The 23,970-nt window shown below is 42.6% G+C and overlaps 1 protein-coding gene across 2 annotated transcripts in view; it reads right to left on the reverse strand.

Annotated features, from left to right (window-relative positions):
* The window catches only part of PRKAR2A (protein kinase cAMP-dependent type II regulatory subunit alpha), a 95,096-nt gene that overhangs the window by 38,207 nt on the left and 32,919 nt on the right, over positions 1–23,970 (reverse strand). For both annotated transcript variants that reach the window (XM_032289760.1, XM_032289759.1), the window contains exons 2-3: positions 17,044–17,079; positions 483–535 (exon numbers count right to left, since the gene is read on the reverse strand). In XM_032289760.1, coding sequence (XP_032145651.1) covers positions 483–535; positions 17,044–17,079 — 89 coding nt within the window. The remainder of the gene's footprint in view (positions 1–482; positions 536–17,043; positions 17,080–23,970) is intronic.

The raw sequence follows: 23,970 nt of genomic DNA on the forward strand, positions 1-23,970 counted from the left end.
TGTGTGTGTGTGTGTGTGTGTGTGTGTGTGTGTGTGTGTGTGTGTGTTTTGTTTGCAGCCTTGACCTCCTAGACTATAGCAGCAATCCTCCTGCCTCAGGCTCCTAAATAGCTGCAAATACAGGCATGTCCCACCAACCCTGGCTAATTTTTTTTTCCCCACAAATATGGGGTCTTGCTATATTGTCCAAGCTAGTCTTGAACTCCTGGCCTCAAGCGATCCTCCTGCCTCAGCATCTCAAAGTGTTGAGATTACAGGGGTGAACCACCATGCCCAGGCTGTTTAAGGCTTCTGACAGCTACAGCTAGGCACTTCTCACCATACCTTCAACCAATGCAGCTTTCAATCTGTTAGACTGAAAATGTCACTTTGTTGATATTTTAATTTGTATTTAATTACTAGTATGATGAATTTTTGTTATGTAGAGAAGGCGAGTTAGTGAGAAATACAATTCTACCTAACATCTTTGCTTTGGGTCTTACCCTTGGATCTGTATCTTCCTCTTCCTCATCAGGGTTATAGGTCTCAGCACAGACTAAAATTAGAGAGAAAAAAACAAAGAGAAGAATGAATTTAATAGATGTATGGCTTTAAAAAAAAACAGGAATGGAACTCAATTTCCTTTTATTCACTGTTTTTTAATTATTTTGGGACAGAGTTTCACTTTTGTTGCCCAGGCTGGAGTGCAGGGGCACAATCTCGGCTCGCTGCAACCTCCATCTCCCAGATTCAAGCAATTCTCCTGCCTCAGCCTCCCAAGTAGCTGGGATTACAGGCATGCACAATCATACCCGGCTAATTTTCCATTTTTAGTAGAGATAGGGTTTCACCATGTTGGTCAGGCTGGTCTTGAACTCCTGGTATCAGGTGATCTACCTGATATATAATATAAATGCTCATGTCTGTAATCCCAGCACTTTGAAAAGCTAAGGCAGGCAGATCACAAGGTCAAGAGATCGAGACCATCCTGGCCAACATGGTGAAACCCCATCTCTACTAAAAACACAAAATAGCTCGGCATAATGGTGTGCACCTGTAGCCTCAGCTACTTGGGAGGCTGAGGCAGAAACTTGGCAAACGGAGGTTGCAGTGAGCCGAGATCATGCCACTACACTTCTGTCTGGTTGACAGAGTGAGACTCCGTCTCAAAAAAAAAAAAAAAAAAAAAAGAGAGAGAGAGAGTTGTAGGAAACACGAAGGAAAAAGCAAGGTGAAGAAGAGTGTACGTAGCATGCTATCCTTTGCAGAAGAAAGACTTCCATGACAAAGGAGAACTAAGAATGGAGGGAAAATAAATATAAATATGATATACTTTTACTGGTTAATTTTTCCAAAAGGAAACAATTTGAGAAAAATAAACCGGAAAGTAATGAAATTATTTTTCTAGTGTATAGATAGAAACAGAAAAGAAGGGATAGGGAAGGGAATGAAACTTCTCTGAGGAAACATTTTTATATAAAAAGTTTTGACATTTAAGCCATGTTAATTTTTCACAATTTTAAAAATTAAATCAATAACAAAGACCCTAAAACTAAGTACAAAGAAAAACAAAAAAACCTACCCATGTATCAGGGTGATAACATAATCAGAGAAGGAAAGAATTAGATTCTAAGTAGCTTCTGAACATAGTACCCTGACCATCCACCCTCAGTGGGATATACTGGATTCCAACAAAAAAAAACAACTGATGTTGGTGATGGTATAGCAATATTCCAAAACTCTTCTTTTTTTTTCTTTTCGAGACAGAGTTTCACTCTGTTGTCCAGGCTGGAGTGCAGTGGCATGATCTCAGCTCACTGCAACCTCTGCCATCCTTGTTCAAGCAATTCTCTCACCTCAGCCTCCTGAGTAGCTGGGACTACAGGTGTGTGCCACCACACTTGGCTAATTTTTTGTATTTTCAGTAGAGACAGGGTTTTGCCATCTTGCCCAGGCTGGTCTCAAACTCCTGAGCTTAGGCAATCCGCCCGCCTTGGCCTCTCAAAGTGCTGGGATTACAGGCATGAGCCACCACATCCAGCCTGTAATTCCAAAACTTTTCTATGTGTATTACTGTAGTGAGTAAATTAAAAAAACACAGATTTTAAAAAATTGTTACTGGTGAGAAGGGGGATACAAATATGGACTGGAGGAAGAATTAGAGCTATCAATACAAATCATTATTTTAAAATCTCACCCCTACGTGTTATTTGCAAAGAGACAATAAATTATTTAGTGAATAAAGAGTTTTGTACTAAGAAAACTGTTTCTACCAAGAATGAACTAGTTGTGATCACTGATGTTTCTCAGAAAGCAGCAAACCTATACCCTCTTAACAATACAGGCCATTATAGCTGGGAAAAGTGTTCTTATAATAAATCCTCAGTGATCTGTAATAGCTGTGTGACCAGAGGTAATTTATTGCATATCTCCACCCTTCCTCAGCATAATGGCACAAACAGTAGTGATTTCTCTCCAAAGACTGTTGTAAGGATTCAAGTAGATAGGTGTCAGGCACACAGTAAGGAGGCAACTTGAACTATTACCATTATATTTATTCTGGGTTTCAGGAGAATTAATTATTGATATGTTGGTTTTCTATCTCACCTCTTTTAACAACTGTCCGGTTCCAGGCTAAACTCCATCACATATTGCTACCCTTAACAACTTTGCTCTTTTTGCTGTCTCTAGTTTTTTTTTTTTGAGACGGAGTTTCGCTCTTGTTGCCCAGGCTGGAGTGCAATGGTGCGATCTCGGCTCACCGCAACCTCCGCCTCCTGGGTTCAGGCAATTCTCCTGCCTCAGCCTCCTGAGTAGCTGGGATTACAGGCATGCGCCACCATGCCCAGTTGATTTTTTGTATTTTTAGTAGAGACGGGGTTTCACCATGTTGACCAGGATGGTCTCAATCTCTTGACCTCGTGATCCACCCGCCTCGGCCTCCCAAAGTGCTGGGATTACAGGCGTGAGCCACCGCGCCCGGCCTAGTTTTTTTTTTTTTTACCCACCATCTGCTCTCCAAGATACAGTTTCACACTATCACCCAGGCTGGAGCATAGCAATCTGGTCTTGGCTCACAGCAACCTCCATCTCTCAGAGTCAAGCGAGTCTCCTGTTTCAGCCTCCTGGGTAACTGAGATTACAGGTCTGAAAGCCTGGCTAATTTTTATATTTTTAGGAGAGATGGTTTGTTTTTTTTTTTGCCATGTTGGCCAGGCTGGTTTCAAACTCCTGACCTCAAGTGATCTGCCCATCTCGGCCTCCCAAAGTGCTAAGATTACAGGCATGAGCCACCACGCCTGGCCAATTATTTTTATGTATTTAATTCTTGCTCATTGTTTTTAGTTTTCTTATAATCTTATCACACTCATTTTCTGTTTCATCTCAGTCAATTTCATCCTTGACTTTTTCTCAGAATTCATGAGGGCAATGATTTCTTATACTCTACTGCGCATTTTGTAGTGGACCTTTCTAGTCTTCACTCCTCTTACATCCTTAACCAGCTGAGTTCACTCACAGGCCCTGTATTGCTTATTAGGATTTATTTATCATCTGTTAACAGGCAACAAACAGTTCTTGACCCTACTCTCAATCTGTGTGATGGCTAAAAGACTCCATGTATCTCTAACTACAGGACAGGCTGATACATACAACTCCCAATTTATTTATTTTTATTTATTATTATTATTTTTTGAGACAGAGTCTCGCTCTCTTGCCCAGGCTGGAGTGCAGTGACATGATTTCAGCTCACTGCAACCTCCGCCTCCCAGGTTCAAGTGATTCTGCTGCCTCAGCCTCCCAAGTAGCTGGGGATACAGGTGCACACCACCACACACAGCTAATTTTTGTATTTTTAGTATAGACGGGGTTTCACCATGTTGGCCAGGCTGGTCTCGAACTCCTGACCTCAAGTGATCCACCCACCTCAGGCTCCCAAAGTGCTGGGAGCCCAAGGTGTGAGCCACCACACCCAGCCCCACTCCTACTTTAATTCCCAGTTTCTTAGAGACACTTACTATAGTCCTGGTCTAGCTACACCCCAGCTTCCCTTTCCTCACTGATTCTCTAAACCAATAAAAGATCTGAGAAATGATGACTTCCATTGTGTCCTATACCCAGGACTCTCTCATCCCTGCCTTAGCATATAATACTCTACTTGTGTGACCCATGCCACTTGTGCAGTAATGCCATAAATACCAAGTGCCCAATAGGGACCTTGTATCCTAAAACAGATAAGAGAAAAATTAGGGGAAATAGAATAAGAAAAGATACACCATTCTAGTCCCTGAAATAGCATTAGGTGATGCTCTGCAGAGGGCTGCCCAGTTTCTGGCTACTGTGGGCCTTGGGTCACTGAGCCAGGGAAGTGACAATGGGGATGTAGGTTGATTCACTACCTTTACAAAACATTTTTGTTTCCAGAAGATGAGGCCAGGGTGCCTTTTATCTCAGTTCTTCCCTAATGATTAAGGCAGTCACCTATCTTAGTTCCTAGGCATTTCTTTTTTTTTTCTTTGAGACGTAGTTTTGCTCTTGTTGCCCAGGCTGGAGTGCAATGGCGCAATCTTGGCTCACTGCAACCTCCACCTCCCAGGTTCAAGCAATTCTCCTGCCTCAGCCTCCTAAGTAGCTGGGATCACAGGTGCCCGCCACTACGCCCAGCTAATTTTTTATATTTTTAGCAGGGACAGGGTTTCACCATGTTGGCCAGGCTGGTCTTGAACTCCTGACCTCAGGTGATCGACCCACCTTAGCCTCCCAAAGTGCTGGGATTCCAGGTGTGAGCCACCAAGCTCAGCCTCCTAGCCATTTCTGTTGTTACTTTTTGCATCTTCATGGGTATTTTGGTAGGAAACTTGGGAAGCTGCATCAAGGACATCTAAGCAGACACTATGTTAAACTGCAAGTTTCTTGGTTCTCTGTGCTCTTGATTAATGCCATTATCAGCCTAATTTTCTAAACTAGAAATTTGGAATTAATCATACTTTCTTCTCTCACCTATTGTCCGATGAAATACATCAAATTCTGCTTCAGAAATATTCTCATATTTGATCTTTATTCAGTGTATTCCAATTGCCATTCCTTGGCCTAAGACTTCAAAACAGCTACTTAGAATAATATATTTTAAAAATTCATTTCAGGAAATAAATGGGTACATTGGTATTATACTAACTTCCTCTACTTTTGTGCATGAAATCTTCCTTTTTTAATTTTTTTTTTTTTTTTTGGGGAAAAATTTTCCCCTTCAGTCACCGAGGCTGGTGTGCAGTGGCACAATCTCGGCTCACCGCAACCTCAGCCTCCTGGGTTCAAGTGATTCTTGTGCCTCAGCCTCTTGAGTAGCTGGGAATTACAGGCACATACCACCATGCCCAGCTAATTTTTGTATTTTTAGTAGAGATGGGTTTCATCATGTTGGCCAGACTAGTCTGGAACTCCTGGCCTCAAGTGATCCACCCACCTCAGCCTCCCAAAGTGCTGAGATCACAGGCATGAGCCACCACGCCCAACCCTTTTGTGTATGAAAGATTTCATACACATCTTCCATTAAAAAGTTTTAAAAAATAAGCCTTCAGTGATGAGACTGACAGAATTTTACTGATAATGACACAATCTTGGGATATTTCTAGGCTTGCTTTTCCTCCAATTTTGGAGGAAAGTACTTTGGCAACTTAGTTCATTTTTATAATTTTAGCAAATGTTAATTATAATCTTCATGTTTTCAGATGCAACACTATTATTTAAAGAAAAGTAATTATTTTCATTAAAATTGTTAATATGTTTCTATTTGTGGAAAAACATTATTCTTCAATTTTCCAAACCTGGTTTTAAGTTTTCTTCCCTTTCCTATTATTTATTATGGTAAGAAAACTTAACATGAGAGCTATACTGATTACAAGTTTTTAAGTTCACAACAGTAGAACTTCCGGATAGTTGAATGAAGGTTCCTGGAGGGTGGTGTACCCAGGGAGTGCATGGAAGCTCTGCGTACTTCCCAAATACCTCCCAAAGTGCTGGGATTACAGGCATGAGCCACTGCACCTGGCCTAAATTTGACTATCTTATTTATTTTGTAGAGACAACATCCTGTTATGTTGCCCAAACTGGTCTCAAACTCCAGGCCTCAAGCAATTTTCCTGCCTCAGCCTTCCAAAGCGTTGGGATTACAGGCATGAGCCACTACACCTGGTCTGAGTCTATTTTAGATATCATGATACCACATATAAGTAGAATAATGCAGTATTTGTCCTTCTATAACTGGCCTATTTCACTTAGCATAATGTTCTTTTTTTCCTTTTTTTTTTTTTTGAGACAGCCTCACTGTGTCACCCAGGCTGGACTGCAATGGTGCAATGGCGCAATCTCGAATCTTGGCTCGCTGCAACCTCCCCCTCCTGGGTTCAAGCAATTCTCGTCTCAACCTCCCCAGTAGCGGGGATTATAGGTACACACCACCACGACTAGCTAATTTTTGCATTTTCAGTAGAGATGGGGTTTTACTATATTGGTCAGGCTGGTCTCTGACCTCAGGTGATTCACCTGCCTTGGTCTCCCAAAATGATTACAGGCATGAGCTCCCCGAACCTGGCCTCCCTCTTCTTTTGAACCCTGGACTCTTTGCCTTCTTCCAGTTCCACTCAATCTCTTTACTTCTTCTTGGTCCTGGTCCTAAATTACTTCCCTTATTTTCTATGAAAGAATCCATTTCACAGTGCCCACTTGATTGTTGCTGCCCAAGGGTTCTGCACATCTGGTTGCTTGCCTCAGTATACAAGTTACCAGGAAAAGGTCCAGAATCTGTGTGATCCCTGTGCAACCTCAAACATTCTGTGTGTCATGAGATGCTCAAGACCTACAGGAAATGAAGACTAAAATAGCAACACAGTGGCCAGGTGTAGTGGTTCACGCCTGTAATCCAAATACTTTGGGAGGTGTAGGTGGAAGGATCATTTGAGCTAGGAAGGTCGGGGCTGCAGTGAGCCAAGATTGTGCCACTGTACTCCAGTCCGGGTGACAGAGCAAGACTGCGTAAAAAAAACCCCCAAACCTAAAAACCAAAACCAGCAGCTTTTACCACAGTTATCCAGCAGATGTCACTAGTCAGTAATGTGATACTGTACAAACTGACAAGATTATCCAGCACAATTTCTTCTTCAAAATTTTAACTGGTGCCTCCTTTATCCAGGAATGTGACTTATTCATGAAATTGTACTTGTGAGAGACAATCTTTTCATTTCTATAAAGAAATGAAAGATCCTACTTACAGGCCTCAGGCCTTGTGCAGCCCTGCCAACCCCAACCCCTATTAGGAGTTGACACAGCCTGGTTAAGTTAGTCAGCTAGGGCTGCCATAACAAAATCCCACAGAGTAGGTGGCTTAAACAACAGAAATTTGTTGTCTCGAGGTTCTGAAGGCTGAAAGACCAGGATCAAGGAAATGGCAGGTTTGGTTTCTTCGGAGGCCTCTCTGCTGGCTTGCCTTCTTGCTGTGTCCTCTCCATAGCCTTTTCTCTGTATATGTGCACTCCTGGTGCACTCCTCTTCTTACAAGGAGATCAGTCCTATTAGATTAGGGTTCCAACCTTATGACCTCATTTCACCTTCATTATCTCTTTAAATGCCCTATCTCAGAAATATAATCACATCAGGGTTAGGACTTTGATATATGAACTTGGGGGAACCCAATTAGTCCAAAACACTGGGTTTCTAAATTATTTTGAGCAATACTTAGTAATATTTCACCTGAAGGTAGCTATGAATGGAAAAATATTGCATACTATGAAAGAACGTAAGACAAAACTCAGTATTTTACTATATAGTAAGCACATAAGCCTTAAACGGCAGGGGTGTCTGCTGAAGAGCACCTGCAATGCAGAAATGGGTGACTGACACGGCACCAGATTCTCAGTGGACTGCTCTGTTGACTGTCACAGTCATCAACAGAGTCAAAATATTCCATTCCTAAATGTGGCATGATGCCAATACACACATTTCTGATAAGTGTGCTTTGAGGTTTCAACACATTTAATAAATAAAAGTTGCGGTTTTTTTTTTTTTTTTTTTTTTTTTTTTTTTACAAAGGAGATCTTTTCTTTTCTTTCCTTTTTTCTTTTTTTGAGATGGAGTCTTACTCTGTTGCCCAGGCTGGAGTGCAATGGCATGGTCTTGACTCACTGCAACCTCTGCTTGCCATGTTCAAGCAATTCTCCTGCTTCAGTCTCCTGAGTAGGTGAGATTATAGGCAAGTGCCACCATGCCAGGCTAATTCTTGTATTTTTAGTAGAGATGGGGTATCACTATGTTGGCCAAGCTTGTCTTGAACTCTTGACCTTGTGATCTGTTGGCCTTGGCCTCCCAAAGTGTTGGGATTACAGCCATGAGCCACCATACCCAGCTGACAAAGGAGGTTTTTTAATTAAATAAAATCATACTAACATCTCCAACTCAAAAGACAGTTAATACTTATATGGGAGGGCCAGGCTCGGTGGCTCATGCCTGTAATCCCAGCACTTTGGGGAGGCCAAGGTGGGCAAATCACAAGGTCAGGAGTTCGAGGTCATCCTGGACAACATGGTGAAACCCCGTCTCTATTAAAAATATAAAAATTGGCCAGGCGTGGTGGTGCTAGCCTGTAGTCCCAGCTACTCAGGAGGCTGAGGCAGGAGAATCACTTGAACACAGAAGCTGGAGGCTGTAGTGAGCCAAGATAGTGCCACTGACTCCAGCATAGGTGACAGAGTGAGACTCTGCCTCAAAAAAAACAAACAAAAAAACAAACAAAAAAAAACAACTAATTTGGGACTACATAAGAAAGCCACATTTAAGGAATTCATAAACTACATTCACTCTATCACTTGATGTAGAGGGACTGTTCTGCTAGAATGTAGAACTTGGAAGGCACAGCTTTTCTATTTTTTGGGTGGGGGAACAGAGTCTCACTCTGTCACCCAGACTGGAGTGCAGTGGCATGATCTTGACTCACTGCAAACTCTGCTTCCTGGGTTCAAGTGATTCTCGTGTCTCAGCCTCCTAAGTAACTAGGATTACAGGTGTGGGCTACCACCCTGGGCTAATTTTTGTATTTGTTTTTATTTTATTCATTTTTTTGTTTTGTTTTTCCTTTTTTTGAGATGGAGTCTCGTTCAGTCGCTCAGGCTGGAGTGCAGTAGTGAGATCTCAGTTCACTGCAACCTCTGCCAAGGGTCAAGTGATTCTCCTGCCTCAGCCTCCTGAGTAGCTGGGACTACAGGCGCACACCACCATGGCCAGCTAATTTTTGTATTTTTAGTAGAGACAGGGTTTCACCATGTTGGCCAGGATGGTCTCTACATCCGGACCTCATGATCCACCCACCTTGGTCTCCCAAAGTGCTGGGATTACAGGCGTGAGCCATTGCACCTGGCCTAATTAATTTTTTTGAGTTGGAATTTCACTCTTGTCACCCAGGCTGAAGTGCAATGGCATGATCTCAGTTTACCACAATCTCCGCCTACCAGGTTCAAGCGATTCTCCTGCCTCAGTCTCCCAAATAGCTGGGATTACAGGTGCCCACCATCATGCTTGTCTAATTTTTGTTATTTTTAGTAGAGATGGGGTTTCACCATGTTGGCCAGGCTAGTCTCAAACTCCTGACCTCAGGTGATTCACCCACCTCAGCCTCCCAAAGTGCTGGGATTACAGGCGTAAGCCACCCCACCTGGCCTAATTTTGTATATTTAGTTGAGACAGGGTTTCACCATGTTGTTCTGGCTGGTCTCAAACTCCTGACCTCAGGTGATGTGCCCACCTCAGCCACCCAAAATGCAGGTATTATAGGCATGAGCCATCATGCCTGGCCTAATTTTGTATTTTTTACTAGAGTTGGGGTTTCACCATGTTGGTCAGGCTGGTCTCAAACTCTTGACCTCAGCTGATCCACCTGCCTCAGTCTCCCAAAGTGTTGGGATTACAGGCGTTAGCCACCAAGCCCAGCCAAATTTTTGTATTTGTAGCAGAGATATTTCACCATGTCGACCAGGCTGGTGTCAAACTCCCGACCTCAAGTGATCCACCCACCTTGGCATCCCAAAGTAGTGAGATTACAAGCATGAGCCATCACGCCCAGTGTGAAAAAGGTGTCCTTTAAATGGAGGTCTGAAGAATGTGAGTGAGCAAACAACAAAGGTAATTTTGGTGGGATCCAGAAGCAAAAGTCTGATTAGATTCTTACCACTGAGTTTAAAAGGAAAAAAGCCGGGCGCGGTGGCTCAAGCCTGTAATCCCAGCACTTTGGGAGGCAGAGGCGGGTGGATCACGAGGTCAAGAGATCGAGACCATCCTGGTCAACATGGTGAAACCCCGTCTCTACTAAAAATACAAAAAATTAGCTGGGCATGGTGGTGCGTGCCTGTAATCCCAACTACTCAGGAGGCTGAGGCAGGAGAATTGCCTGAACCCAGGAGGCGGAGGTTGCGGTGAGCCGAGATCGCGCCATTGCACTCCAGCCTGGGTAACATGAGGGAAACTCCGTCTAAAAAAAAAAAAAAAAAAGGAAAAAAAAGTCTGATTAAAATGGGCTTAAAAGGCCAGGAGTTCAAGGCAAGCCTGACCAAAATGGTAAAATCCCGTCTCTACTAAAAATACAAAAATTAGCCAGGCATGGTGGCACACACTTGTAATCCCAACTGCTCAGGAGACTGAGGCACAGGAATCACTTGAACCTGTGGTGCAGTGAGACGAGACCACACCACTACATTCCAGCATGAGTGACACAGTGAGACCCTGTCTCAAAAAAAAAAAAAAAAAAAAAATAGAAGAAAAGCAACTAGAAACAGCAAATACAAATAGCTCCTTCAAGTGGTTTTGCTTTAAAGGTATGGAGAGAAAAAGGTTGGAGAGAAAACAACAGTCAAAAAAAGTTTATTTTTTAAGAAGACAGAGCCAGCGATATATTTCTTTGCTAAAAGAATAATTCAGTAAAAAGATAAAAAATTATGCAAGAAACAAGCTAACACCTAAAAGATGAAGGGATGCGATCTAACACAGATGCACACTGTAAACTCATAGGTAGGCAAGGAACAGAAATGGTGATGGAACTCTGGAAATTCTCTCCTGTTTTCCTATTTTCTTGGTTAAACAGAGAACAAGCCATCTGCTAAGGGTGAGGGAGGAGGTACAGGGGGTTTGAGAAGGGGAAGGTATGAAAGACTTATCTAGGAGAACAGAAGAGTAAAAAGAGCATGGAAAAAGTGTCTTACACCTGTAATCTCAACACTGGGAGGCCAAGGCAGGAGCATAGTTTGAAACCAGGAGTTTGAGACCAGCCTGGGCAACAAAGGCAGACCTTGTCTCTACAAAAAATAAATTAGCTGGGCATGGTGGTGCACGCTTGTCATCCCAGCTACTTGGGAGGTTGAGGCAGGAGGATCCCCTAAGCCCAAGACTTCAAGGCTGCAGTAAGCTGGACAACAGAAGGAGAACTCATCTCTAATACATATATAGATATATATATTATACAGATATATAGATATATATATTATATATCATATATATATATATATTTGGATATTATATATTTATCTCGGTTATTTATTTATGTGACAAAGTCTTGCTCTTGTCACCCAGGATGGAGTGCAATGGTGCAATCTCAGCTCACTGCAATCTCCACTTCCCGAGTTCAAGCAATTCTCCTGCCTCAGCCTCCTGAGTAGCTGAATTACAGGCACCCGCCACTATGCCCATCAATTTTTTGAATTTTTAGTAGAGACAGGGTTTCACCATGTTGGCCAGGTTGGTCTCCTGACCTCAGGTGATCCAACCGCCTCAGCCTCCCAAAGTGCTGGGATTACAGGCATTAGCCACCATGCCCAGCTTGCTTGTTTATTTAGAAATGGAGTCTCACTCTGTTCCCCAAGCTTAGAGTGCAACAGCGCAATCTTGGCTCACTGCAACCTCTGCCTCCTGGGTTCAAGCAATTCTCCTGTCTCAGCCTCCTGAGTAGCTGGGACTACAGGCGCCCACCACCACACCTGGCTAATTTTTGTGTTTTTAGTAGAGACATATTGGTCTCTACTAAAATCTACCATATTGGTCAAACTGGTCTCGAACTCCTGACCTCTGGTGATCCACCCACCTCAGCCTCCCAAATTGCTGAGATTACAGGCATGAGCCACCGCACCCGGCTTATTATTTATTTGTTTGTTTATTTGAGATCGAGTCTCCCTCTGTTGCTCAGGCTGGAGTGCAGTGGCATGATCTTGGCTCACTGCAACCTCTGCCTTCCAGGTTCATGAAATTCTCCCATCTCACCCTCCCAAGTAGCTGGGACTACAGACGCCAACCACCACACGCAGTTAATTTTCGTATTTTTAGTAGAGACAGTTTCACCCTATCGGTCAGGCAGGTCTTGAACTCCTGACCTCAGGTGATCCACCCGCCTCGGCCTTCCAAAGTGCTGGGACCACTGCGCCTGGCCTAAAATTTATTTTAAAAGGCTGGATGCGGTGGCTCATGCTGGGAAGCTGAGGCAGGTGGATTACCTGAGGCCAGGAGTTCAAGACCAGTATGGCCAACATGGTGAAACCTCATTTCTACTAAAGAAAATAATATAAAAATTAGGCTGACATGTGAGAATCATTTCAACCCAGGAGGTAAAGATTGCAGTGAGCCACGATTGTGCCACTCACCACACCCTAGCCTAGACAACAGGGAGAGATTGTCTCAAAACAATTTGTTAAAATAAATAAATAAATAAATAAAATAAAAAAAAAGCATGGGAAAACAGCATGACTGCTAGTATCAAGAGCCTACTACAAGTTAATAATCATGAACTGAAAGTAAGATCAGTCAATAAGGTTATCTATTTTCCTCCAATCAGACTCAGCTATTATTGGTGCAGGTACAAAGTGGAGAATTGAACCTAATCAAAGTAGGTTTAGCAAAGCAAGTGAAAAAGGAAAAGTAAGGCCAGACATGGTGGCTCACACCTGTAAAACTAGCACTTTGGGAGGCCACGGCAAGTGGATTGACTGCACTGAGGAATTCAGGACCAGCCTGGGCAACATGGTGAAACCCTGTCTCTACCAAAAATATAAAAATTAGCAAGGCACTGTAGCATGCACCTGTGGTCTCAGCAACTCAGGAGGCTGAGGTGGGAGGAGCACTGGAGCCTGGGAAATTGAGGCTGCAATGAGCTGTGATCATGCCACTGCACTCCAGCCTAGATAAACAGTGAGACCTTGTTTCAAAAATTAAAAATAATAATTTTTTAAAAGGGAAAAGCAAATTTAGGGTATGTGCCGGGAAGCGATTATAATCATTGACTCAGGAATTTAAGGTTAGTAAGGAAGAAGTGAGGAATAGTGAAAAGATGGCAGAGTCAACAAGTTATCCAGGTTTGAGTAGGACAGCAAAGGAGCTGAGAAGACAGCAGGCAGTGGTTGCAGAATGGGACCACTCACTGAAATTATGAAGAGTTGCAATGCTTGTCATACCAGAGTATGACCATTCGGAGTTAGTGGCTGAAGTACGGTAGACAACTGGAGAGCAAGATCCCTGGAGGAGAGGAAGTCAAAGAATGGAAGGGCAGATATTGGAAGAATCATCTATATGTGGAAATAACAAGGAACAACCTGGCAATTGTTGGATGACTAAAACAAGGAGGAGCAGTGGCTGGTAAAACCTAAGTTTTATTTTTTAAAGACAAAATCTCACTCTGTTACCCAGGCTGGAGTACAGTGGAACGATCACAGCTCACTGCAGCCTTGACCTCCCAGGCTCAAGCAATCTTCCTAATTCAGCCTCCCAAGCAGCTAGGGCTACATGTGTGCACCATCACGTCCAGCTAATTTTTTAAATTTTTTGAGAGATAGGGTCTCACTGTAGTACCCCAGCTGGTATCAAACTCCTAGGCTCACGCAATCCTCCTGTCTCAGCCTCCCAAAGTGCTGGGATTACAGGTGTGAGCCACCATGTCCAGCCATAATGTGAAGTTTTAAACTGAAGGTTTCATGGAAACAAACTCCAATGTGAAAGCAAAAATAAATAAATAAATAAACTGAAGGTTTCAGGGAAAAGGGAGAGAGAATGGTCCAGAAGCAGCTATGAGAATCAACAGAGACATTCACTCATTTCCTGTCAGTGTTACAAGGAAGAGGAAAGAGCCATTGTTTGAGAAACCTACAAGGAAAGCAAAGCTTCAGCAACAGCTGGAAAGTGAAAGATGCCCTGAGAAAACAGAGTGAGTATTTGGGGGATGTAGCTGAAAACTAACCAAGAGTTCCAAAGGGTACGAGAAAGATCATTAGAGATAGCCAGGGTGGTACTTAGGATCCATGCTACCTTTGGGCATAATCATGGTGTGGACTTCACTCAAAGTGTTATTTTGAAGATTATATTCAACAATACAAGGAAAGTATTTAGAAAGTCCTTAAAACTGTGCATCTAGCACATAGTCTGCACGTAAAAAAATGTTATGTATAATTACAAGATACTTTTCATATGATTACAGAATACTTTCTCTCCTGTATCATCCTATCAAATTCTTTGAAAATCTTTTATTTTCATTTAACATTTCAATGATATGAAAAGGTTTTAAATCCTAAGATTATAAAATCTAAGAAGGGGGGGAATATCATGTACTTGTCTGAGTGTTCCACAAGGTTCACGATCTGAACAACACTGGCAGAGGGTCAAGTAGCAATTCACAAACCAATACCAACTGTGACCTCAGGAGGAGGTGTCACTATATTCTGCATCTCCCAGACCTACCTTACAGATGTCAAGGGATTTAACTAATCTTTCAGAGGAAAAAAAGGTGCAGGGCAGAGATGAACAGAAATGGAAGAAAATATCTCATGAATATCAAACTAACCTTAATCCCTACTCTCAGGACATTGACTCTCTGAACATAATATACTCTTCAACTCCTTTCAACAGATTGTGGTGTAGAATGACAACAAAGGCTTTCTGAAAACATAAATGAGCCTATTTTCTCAAAGACAAGGATTGAGGGATAGAAAAATGATTCCTAGCCCTATGAGGAATAGGTCAGATGACAATTTCAAATCAAGAATCCTTCCTAAAACAAAGGAATATAAAAGAACAATGTGATACATACCACTTGCCTAGCAATTCTGAAACACATTAATATTCCACTCTGCTACCAAATTCCAGATTTATCAAAAAGTCAAATACTTTAAGAAAAACTTTCATAAAATATATTTACCAGCTCTATGAAAAAAAGGGGAGCCTTCTCAGAAACAATCTTTTTATTTGCTTCATTATCAATGCAAACATTAAAAAAAAAAAGATAAGCACATTCAATAAATATTTACTGAGTGGCTGCTATGTACCCAGCAGTGTTTGAGGTATCAGTCATATATTAACATCTCTAACTCGCATAACCACCTAGAGAAATTTTGCATTAAAAATTTCAAAACGTCAAAAAAAAAAATAAATAAACCCAGATAAAACATTTACCCAAACTTATTATTGTTTTGTTTTGTTTTGTTTGAGACGGATTCTTGCTCTGTCGCCAGGCTGGAGTGCAGTGGTGTGCTCTCGGCTCACTGCAACTTCTGCCTCCCAGGTTCAAGCAATTCTTCCGCCTCAGCCTCCTGAGTAGCTGGGACTACAGGTGCGTGCCACCACACCCGGCTAATTTTTGTATTCTTAGTAGAGATGGGGTTTTACCATGTTGGCCAGGATGGTCTCGATCTCTTGACCTCGTAATCCGCTTGCCTCGGCCTCCCAAAGTCCTGGGATTACAGGTATGAGCCACTGCACTTGGCCACTTTTAAAATAATATGGACTATACCAGATAAAAGGGCAAACACATTACCAAACTAGTCCCATATAAAAAAATACAAATTTGGAAAGCGTTCTATTTTTTTCTTTTTGAGATGGAGTCTCACTCTGTTGCCCAGGCTGGAGTGCAATGGCATAATTTTGGCTCACTGCAACCTCTGCCTCCTGGGTTCAAGGGATTCTCCTGCCTCAGCCTCCTGAGTAGCTGGGATTACAGGTGCGCGCAACTGCATGCAGCTAATTTTTATGTTTTTAGTAGAGACAGGGTTTCACCCTGTTGGCCATATTGGTCTCGAACTCCTGACATCGTGATACACCTGCCTTGGCCTCCCAAATCACTGGGATTACAGGTATGAGCCACTGCACCCAGCCAGCATTCATTTTTTTAACAACCAAAGGAAATGGTATATAAAATGATGTGAAGTACTATTTTACATCTAAATTCCGTATTATTGAGATAGTGGTGGAAAAGAGGCATGTACAGGGTGCCTTTCTCCAAGCAGCCTAATCTGTGGACTTTCTCTAGAAAACATGACAGAAAAAGCCAAGGCAATGCTTAGTCTCTGACCAGAGAAAGCCACTTCTAGCACCAAAACTAAGGAAATAATTCAAGTGGCTAAAAAATGTATATGTAAGAGTTAATGGCAGCATAAGCTAGAATACCAGAAACAGTAATAAGAAAAATCATTTTTTCTTGGGTCTGGTGACTCACGCGTGTAATCCCAGCACTTTGGGAGACTGAGGCAGGTGGATCATGAGGTCAGGAGTTTGAGACCAGACTGGCCAACATGGTGAAACCCTGTCTCTACTAAAAATACAAAAATTAGCTGGGCATGGTGGTATGTGCCTATAATTCCAGCTACTTGGGAGGCTGAGGCAGGAGAATTACTTGAAACAGGACCCGGGAGGCAGAACTTGCATTGAACCAAGATCGCGCCACTGCACTCCAGCCTGGGCTACAGAGTGAGACTCCCCATCTCAAAAAAATAAATAAATAAATATATAAAAATCGTTTTTTAAAGCTGTAATGATAAACATGAAAAAACAGTAATAACATAAATGTAAAGAGACAAACTATACCAGTTATAGCAATATAAAATATGTACATACATACTCAGAACTTAAAACGAAAACAGAATAAAGAAACCATAGGTAATTTTACTGTTAGTATAATGTTTTGTAATGGGAGCTTATCTTTTTATTCAAAATATCTGTTTTTAAATATATTCCTAACTTAAAATAGCATTTTAGTAGTATATTATGAAATAGAACACATACCTGATACTCGTCTATTAAATCTGCTAGGAACTGGAACTGCAAAATAAAGAAGCAACATTTAGTCATTATGTCACCAGGCCCCATTTTTATCCTCCCGTTTTGCAAAAGTCTTTTACAATAGACCTAAGCCCCTCAAAACCAAGCGGTGGGTCAGTTCATAGTCTTCCATACTCAATCACAAATAGTTGTTCAATGTGATATTAAGACAATACAGAAAATACAATATTTATTTGAAAACAAACACTTTATAACTTCAATGTACTCAACCTGGCAATTTTATTTCTGCTCACATCTATATTCCATCTAATTTGTATCATTCCAACTGAATAAGAAGTCTACCAAATTTATTGATATGATATAAAGTAGTGAAATTTTCTTCCTTAATATTCTTTCAGTCAGGTGAGGTGGCTCACGCCTGTAATCCCAGCACTTTGGGAAGGCAACGAGGGCAGATCACTTGAGGTCAGGAGTTCAAGACCAGCCTGGCCAACATGGTGAAACCCCATTTTCTATTAAATATACAAAAAAACCGGCCAGGCATGGTGGCACATGCCTGTAATCCCTCCCTACTCAGGAGACTGAGGCACAAGAATCACTTGAACCCCAGGAGGCAGAGATTACAGTGAGCTGAGATTGTGCCACACTGCACTTGAGCCTGGATGACAGAGGGAGACTCTGTCTCAACAAATACATAAATTTCTTTAAAGATAATCCTGGGGGAGGGGGAAGGGAGACAATCCCCAGATTTGCTAGATAATAGTATATATACTGCATTTAAAAATAACTTAGGTAAGGCGCAGTGGTTCATGCCTGTAATCCCAGCACTTTGGGAGGCCGAGGCAGGCAGATCACCTGAGGTCCGGAGTTTGAGACTAGCCTGGCCAACATGGTGAAACCCAGTCTCTACTAAAAGTAAAAAAAGTAGCCAGGTATGATAGTGCATGCCTGTAATCCCATCTACTTGGGAGGCTGATTCAGGAGAATCCGTTGAACCCAAGGAGGTGGAGGTTGCAGTGAGCCAAGATTGAGCCACTGCACTCCAGTCTGGGTGACAGAGCGAGACTCCATCTCAAAATAAATAAATAAAACTTAAAGAGTATTAAACTGAAATTAAAAGTCAATTAACTATTAAGTTATACTCCCTCTTCCCCCCCAGCAATATGGGTAAGTTTTCACCTGCCCATGGACAGTACGTTTGTCAGAAAAATGTACATCTTTATGTCAAAAAAAAAAAAAACCCACAGACTTTTCTGTTTGGTTTTTTTTTTTTTTTTTAACTTTTCACCTATCATTTTATTTCTCATTGTTCCCTAAATTCTTACTACTAAACCATATTATCTGCATAAGGTTTTTTCCTAACTTTCGAAGCTTAATCTGATTATTTTTATTTTTTCTTTCTTTCTTTCTTTCTTTTTTTTTTTTTGATACAGTCTCACTCTGTCACCCAGGCTGAATGAAGTGTAATGGAGCAATCTTGGCTCACTGCAACTTCTGCCTCCGGGTTCAAGCCATTCTCCTGTTTCAGCCTCCTGAGTAGCTGCAATAACAGGTGCCCACTACCACGCTGGCTAATTTTTATATTTTTAGTAGAGACAGGGTTTCACTATGTTGGCCAGTCTGGTCTCAAACTCCTAACCTCAAGTGATTCACTCGCCTCAGGCTCCCAAAGTGCTGGGATCACAGGCATGAGCCACCACACCCAGCCAAGATTATTTTTATTTTTTAAAAAACACATAAAATGCCCAGACTCGGTGGCTCACACCTGTAATTCCAGCACTTTGGGAGGCTGAGGCGGGCGAATCACTAGGTCAGGAGATTGAGACCATCCTGGCCAACACGGTGAAACCCTGTCTCTACTAAAAATACAAAAATTTGCTGGGCATAGTGGTGCATGCTTGTAATCCCAGCGGCTTGGGAGGCTGAGGCATCAGAATCCCTTGAACTGGGAGTTGGAGATTGCAGTGAGCCAAGATCACAGCACTGTACTCCAGCCTGGCAACAGAGCGAGACTCCATAAACACACACACACACACACACACACACACACACACACACACACACACACCCACCCACCCTCTAAAAAAGAAAAAAGAAAAATATGCACATTAGGTAAAAACAAACTGAAGATGGCTCAGGGAGACAAAATTAATTTAAGACCTCTGCAACAAAAATCGGCCCAGGAAGGAGGCAAATGCTAATTTATCATACAACTAGAATTATCTAGAACCAAGAGCCAATAATTTCCTTTGATCATTTGAAACACATGTGCCTGGATGGACCCGGTGGCTCATGTGTGTAATTCCAGCCCTTTGGGAAGCTGAGACAGGAGGATCGCTTGAGCCCAGGAGTTTGAGACCAGCCCGGGCAACACAGTGAAATCCCATCTTTACCAAAAAAAAAAAAAAAAATTATCCAGGAATTGTGGTGTGGGCCTGTAGTTCCAGTTCCTCAGGGGGCTAAGGTGAGAGGTTCACCTGAGCCCAGGGAGATAGAGGCTGCAGTGAGCCGTGATCTCACCTGAGACAGGCACTCCAGCCTGTCACTGGTAGACAGATGATATACCAGTTTAGGTCCTCAATCAAGATCTCTGAGGATTTCTATAATTAAAGCCCCAGTGAACATGACTATACTACCTAAAATTATAAAACATACAATGAAACAATTTAGCATGGGTACCACAGGGAATATCTCAAAGGGTTAGATAAAAAGATTACAGAAGTATTATAAAATAGGAACAGTAGGGGCCGGGCGCAGTGGCTCAAGCCTGTAATCCCAGCACTTTGGGAGGCCGAGGCGGGTGGATCATGAGGTCAAGAGATCGAGGCCATCCTGGTCAACATGGTGAAACCCTGTCTCTACTAAAAATACAAAAAATTAACTGGGCATGGTGGCGCGTGCCTGTAATCCCAGCTGCTCAGGAGGCTGAGGCAGGAGAATTGCCTGAACCCAGGAGGCGGAGGTTGCGGTGAGCCGAGATCGCGCCATTGCACTCCAGCCTGGGTAACATGAGTGAAACTCCGTCTCAAAAAAAAAAAATAATAATAAGAACAGTGTATTTAAAACAAAGCCATAAAAAAGGAAGCAAAAAAATTTAAAAAATTTAAAAAGTAAAAGCATAAAGAAAAATTAAGATATGATTAAAAATGACCAGGGATGAGAGGATTGCTTGAGGCCAGAAGTTCAAGACAGGCCTGGGCATCATGGAGAAACCCCGTCTCTAGAAAAATCAGCCAGACGTGGTAGCACGTGCCTACTGTCCCAGCTACTTGGGAGGGAGAATCACATGAGCCCAGAGAGGTCAAGGCTGCAATGAGTTGTCATCATGCCACTGCACTCCACTCCAACCTGGGTGACACTTGAGACTTTGTCTCAAAAAACAAAAAATTAAAATAAAATTTAAAAAAAAGGGAAATAAAAAAAAATTGAACTTCTAAGGAAAAAGGTATTCACTGAAATTAAAAACTGTAATGCCAGGCACTTTCTCTCAGAACATAATATCTTAAAATGCTGGAAAAATAATTTTAAAACATAATGACCAACAACCTATCACAACAATATTAATTTATATATAGATGTAAATTAAAAGGGAAATTAGAAGGCAGGCCACGGTGACTCATGCCTGTAATCCCAGCACTTTGGGAGGCCAAGGCGGGCAGATCACAAGGTCAAGAGATTGAGACCATCCTGGCCAACATGGTGAAACCCTGTCTCTACTAAAAATACAAAAATTAGCTGGGCATGGTGGCATGCACTGGTAGTCCCAGCCAGTCAGGAGGCTGAGCCAGAAGAATTGCTTAAACCCAGGAGGCGGAGGTTGCAGTGAGCCGAGATTGCGCCACTGCACTCCAGCCTGGTGCCTAGTGACGGAGAGAGACTCTGTCTCAAAAAAAAAAAAAAAAAGGGGGGGAGGGGAATTAGGAAACAAAACAAAAACAATGTAACAAAATTTAGGGATGCACCGAAAGCTGTGCTAAGAGTAAAATTTATGGTTATAAATTCCTACAATTAAAAAAAAGCAGTATGTCTTTTTTGAGACTGAGTCTTGCTCTGTTGCCCAGTCTGGAGTACAGTGGTGTGATCTTGGCTTACTGCAACCTCTGCCTCCTAGGTTCAAGTGATTCTCCTGCCTCAGCTTCCTGAGTAGCTGGGATTACAGGCATATGCCACCATGCTCAGCTAATTTTTATATTTTTTGGTAGAGATCGGATTTCACCAAGTTGGCCAGGCTGGTCCTGAACTCCTGACCTCAAGTGATCCACCAACCCCGGACTCCCAAAGTGCTGGGATTACAACGTGAGCCACCGTGCCCGGCCTGCAACTGTTATTATTATTATTTATTTTTTTTGAGACAGAATTTCACTTGTTTCCCAGGCTGGAGTGCAATGGCACAATCTCGGCTCACTGCAGCCTCCACCTCCTGGGTGCAAGCAATTCTCCTGCCTTAGCCTCCTGAGCAGCTGGGAATGCAGGCGCCCGCCACTATGCCTGGCTAATTTTTTTTGTACTTTTAGTAGAGATGGAGTTTCTCCAATTTGGCCAGTCTGGTCTCGAACTCCTGGCCTTGGGTGATCCACCCACCTCTGCCTCCCAAAGTGCTAAGACTACAAGTGTGAGCCACCATGCCTGAGCTGATTTTTGTATTTTTAGTAGAGATGGGGTTTTATCATGTTGACCAGGCTGGTCTCCAACTACTGACCGTCAAGTGATCCACCCACCTAGGCATCCCAAAGTGCTAGGATTACAGGCATGAGCCACTGCGTCCGACCTCATAGTGTTCTTCTATATTAATTCCTTCAACTCTAAATTTAAAATAAAAAAGAGCTCAATATTGTTTGGTGCCTAATACATATTCATTCATTCAACAGATAGTTACTGAGCCTTCCTATAACAAGCACTGTGATATCCAGCAAGGAAATAGAGGTGATTTTATACTGTCTCTTGTCTACAAAGACCTTTTAGGATCTAGTAGAAAAATCAACAACAACAAAATCATAACAGTATGATATATACTATAACAGAGTGCTCTGAGAGAGAGAGAGGAGGTAGGTCCTGGGTCTAGATAGCATAAGATCTAAATATGGTTGGGCTAGAAAGTAAGCGAGCTTGTGATTTCAAGAAATGAAAGAAGTGTGTTATGGCATGAGTATGAGCAATGTGGGAAAAAGAGTACAGATATCAAGGTGAAACAATCTGGAAGCCATCCTCCTGGCACAGCAATATTCAGAAGAGTTAAACTGGTTGTTCAACGGTATCCCCTTGTCTCCTTCACCTGACAGAGGGGGGCAGGAACAAACATACAAAGTACTTGATAAAGATTATCTTGGAGGTAACCGAAAAGCCAGTAGTAGTAGTCTGGAGACTAGCAAAACTTAACAGGAGAGGAAGTCATAATTGAGGAAAGGGGAAAGAAAGATCCTTCTATCCAGAACCAGGCAATGACAAGGAAGTCCTCCAGTATGGAACACCTGTCCTCTTAATCCATTGATTCCGCACCTGCAGGCTCCCTGCTTCCACCACCGCCCCCCACAACAACTCCAGTCCTGAACAGCTATAAGAACGCTGGAGGCCAGTGCAGTGGCTAACACCTGTAATCCTAGCACTTTGGGAGGCCGAGGCGGGCAGACCACCTCAGGTCGAGAACTACGAGACCAAACCCCATCACTACTAAAAATACAAAATTAGCTAGGTATGGTGGTACAGGCCTGTAATCCCAGCTACTCAGGAGGCTGAGGCAGGAGAATCGCTTGAATTCGGGAGGTGGAGGTTGCAGTAAGCCGAGTTCAAGTCATTGCACTCCAGCCTGGGCAACAAGAGCAAAAACTCCGTCTCAAAAAAAAAAAAAAAAAAGAAATGCTGGAAAGAGGGTGAGACTTGGGCACCCCAAACAAAGTGGAATTGAGGAGAATCATTTTGGTTTTGTTTTTGTATGTGGTTATTTTATTTTTGAGCTACAGTCTTGCTCTATTGTCTAGGCTGGAGGATAGTAGCACAATCTTGGCTCACTGCAACCTCCACCTCCTGAGTTCAAGCAATTCTTGTGCCTCAGCCACCTGAGTAACTAGGACTACAGGTGCACACCAATATGCTCAGCTAATTTTTTTTTTTTTTTTTTTTTTAGGTAAGTTTTGCTCTTGTTGCCCAGGCTGGAGTGCAATGGCTCAGTCTCGGCTCACTGCGACCTCCGCCTCCTGGGTTCAAGTGATTCTCCTGCCTCAGCCTTCCAAGTAGATGGGAGTACAGGCAACTGCCACCACACCCAGCTAATTTTTTTGTATTTTTTTAGTAGAGATGGGGTTTCAGCATGTTGGCCAGGCTACTCTTGAACTCCTGACCTCAGGTGATCTGCCTGCCTCGGCCACCCAAAGTGCTGGGATTACAGGCATGGGCCACCGTGCTCGGCCTGTTAATTTTTGTATTTTTTTTCATAGAGACAGGGTTTCGCCTCATTGGCCAGGCTGGTCATGGACTCCTGGCCTCAAGTGATCCACCCACCTTGGCCTCCCAAAGTGCTAGGAGTACAGCTGTAAGCCATCACGCCCAGCCAAGCAGAAACATTTTGAAATGTTCCCCGTGAGTAGATCAGCAGTGGACACCGAACTCCTGTTACAATATGAAGTACCTGGGGCAAAAGGAGTCATTGCAGAATAGTATGTATAAAGATCACTTTGGCTACAGTTAACAAACAAAGGTAATGGCTTAGGTTAGATGTGTGGCTTATGAAAAGAAGGAAAACAAATAGATTCCAGAGGTGAGATAAAAATCTATACAGTTTAAACTGAGTGCTGTGGCTCATGCCTGTAATCCCATAATCCCAGCATCTGGGAGGCCAAGGCAGGTGAATCACTTGAGGTCAGGAGTTCAACACCAGCCTGGCAAACATGGGTGAAACCCTGTCTCTACTAAAAATACAAAAAAAAAAAAAAAAAA

This window comes from Sapajus apella, unplaced genomic scaffold (assembly GCF_009761245.1).
Source record: "Sapajus apella isolate SASKATOON/1434 unplaced genomic scaffold, GSC_monkey_1.0 scaffold23, whole genome shotgun sequence".
Classification (NCBI taxonomy): Eukaryota; Metazoa; Chordata; class Mammalia; order Primates; family Cebidae; genus Sapajus; species Sapajus apella.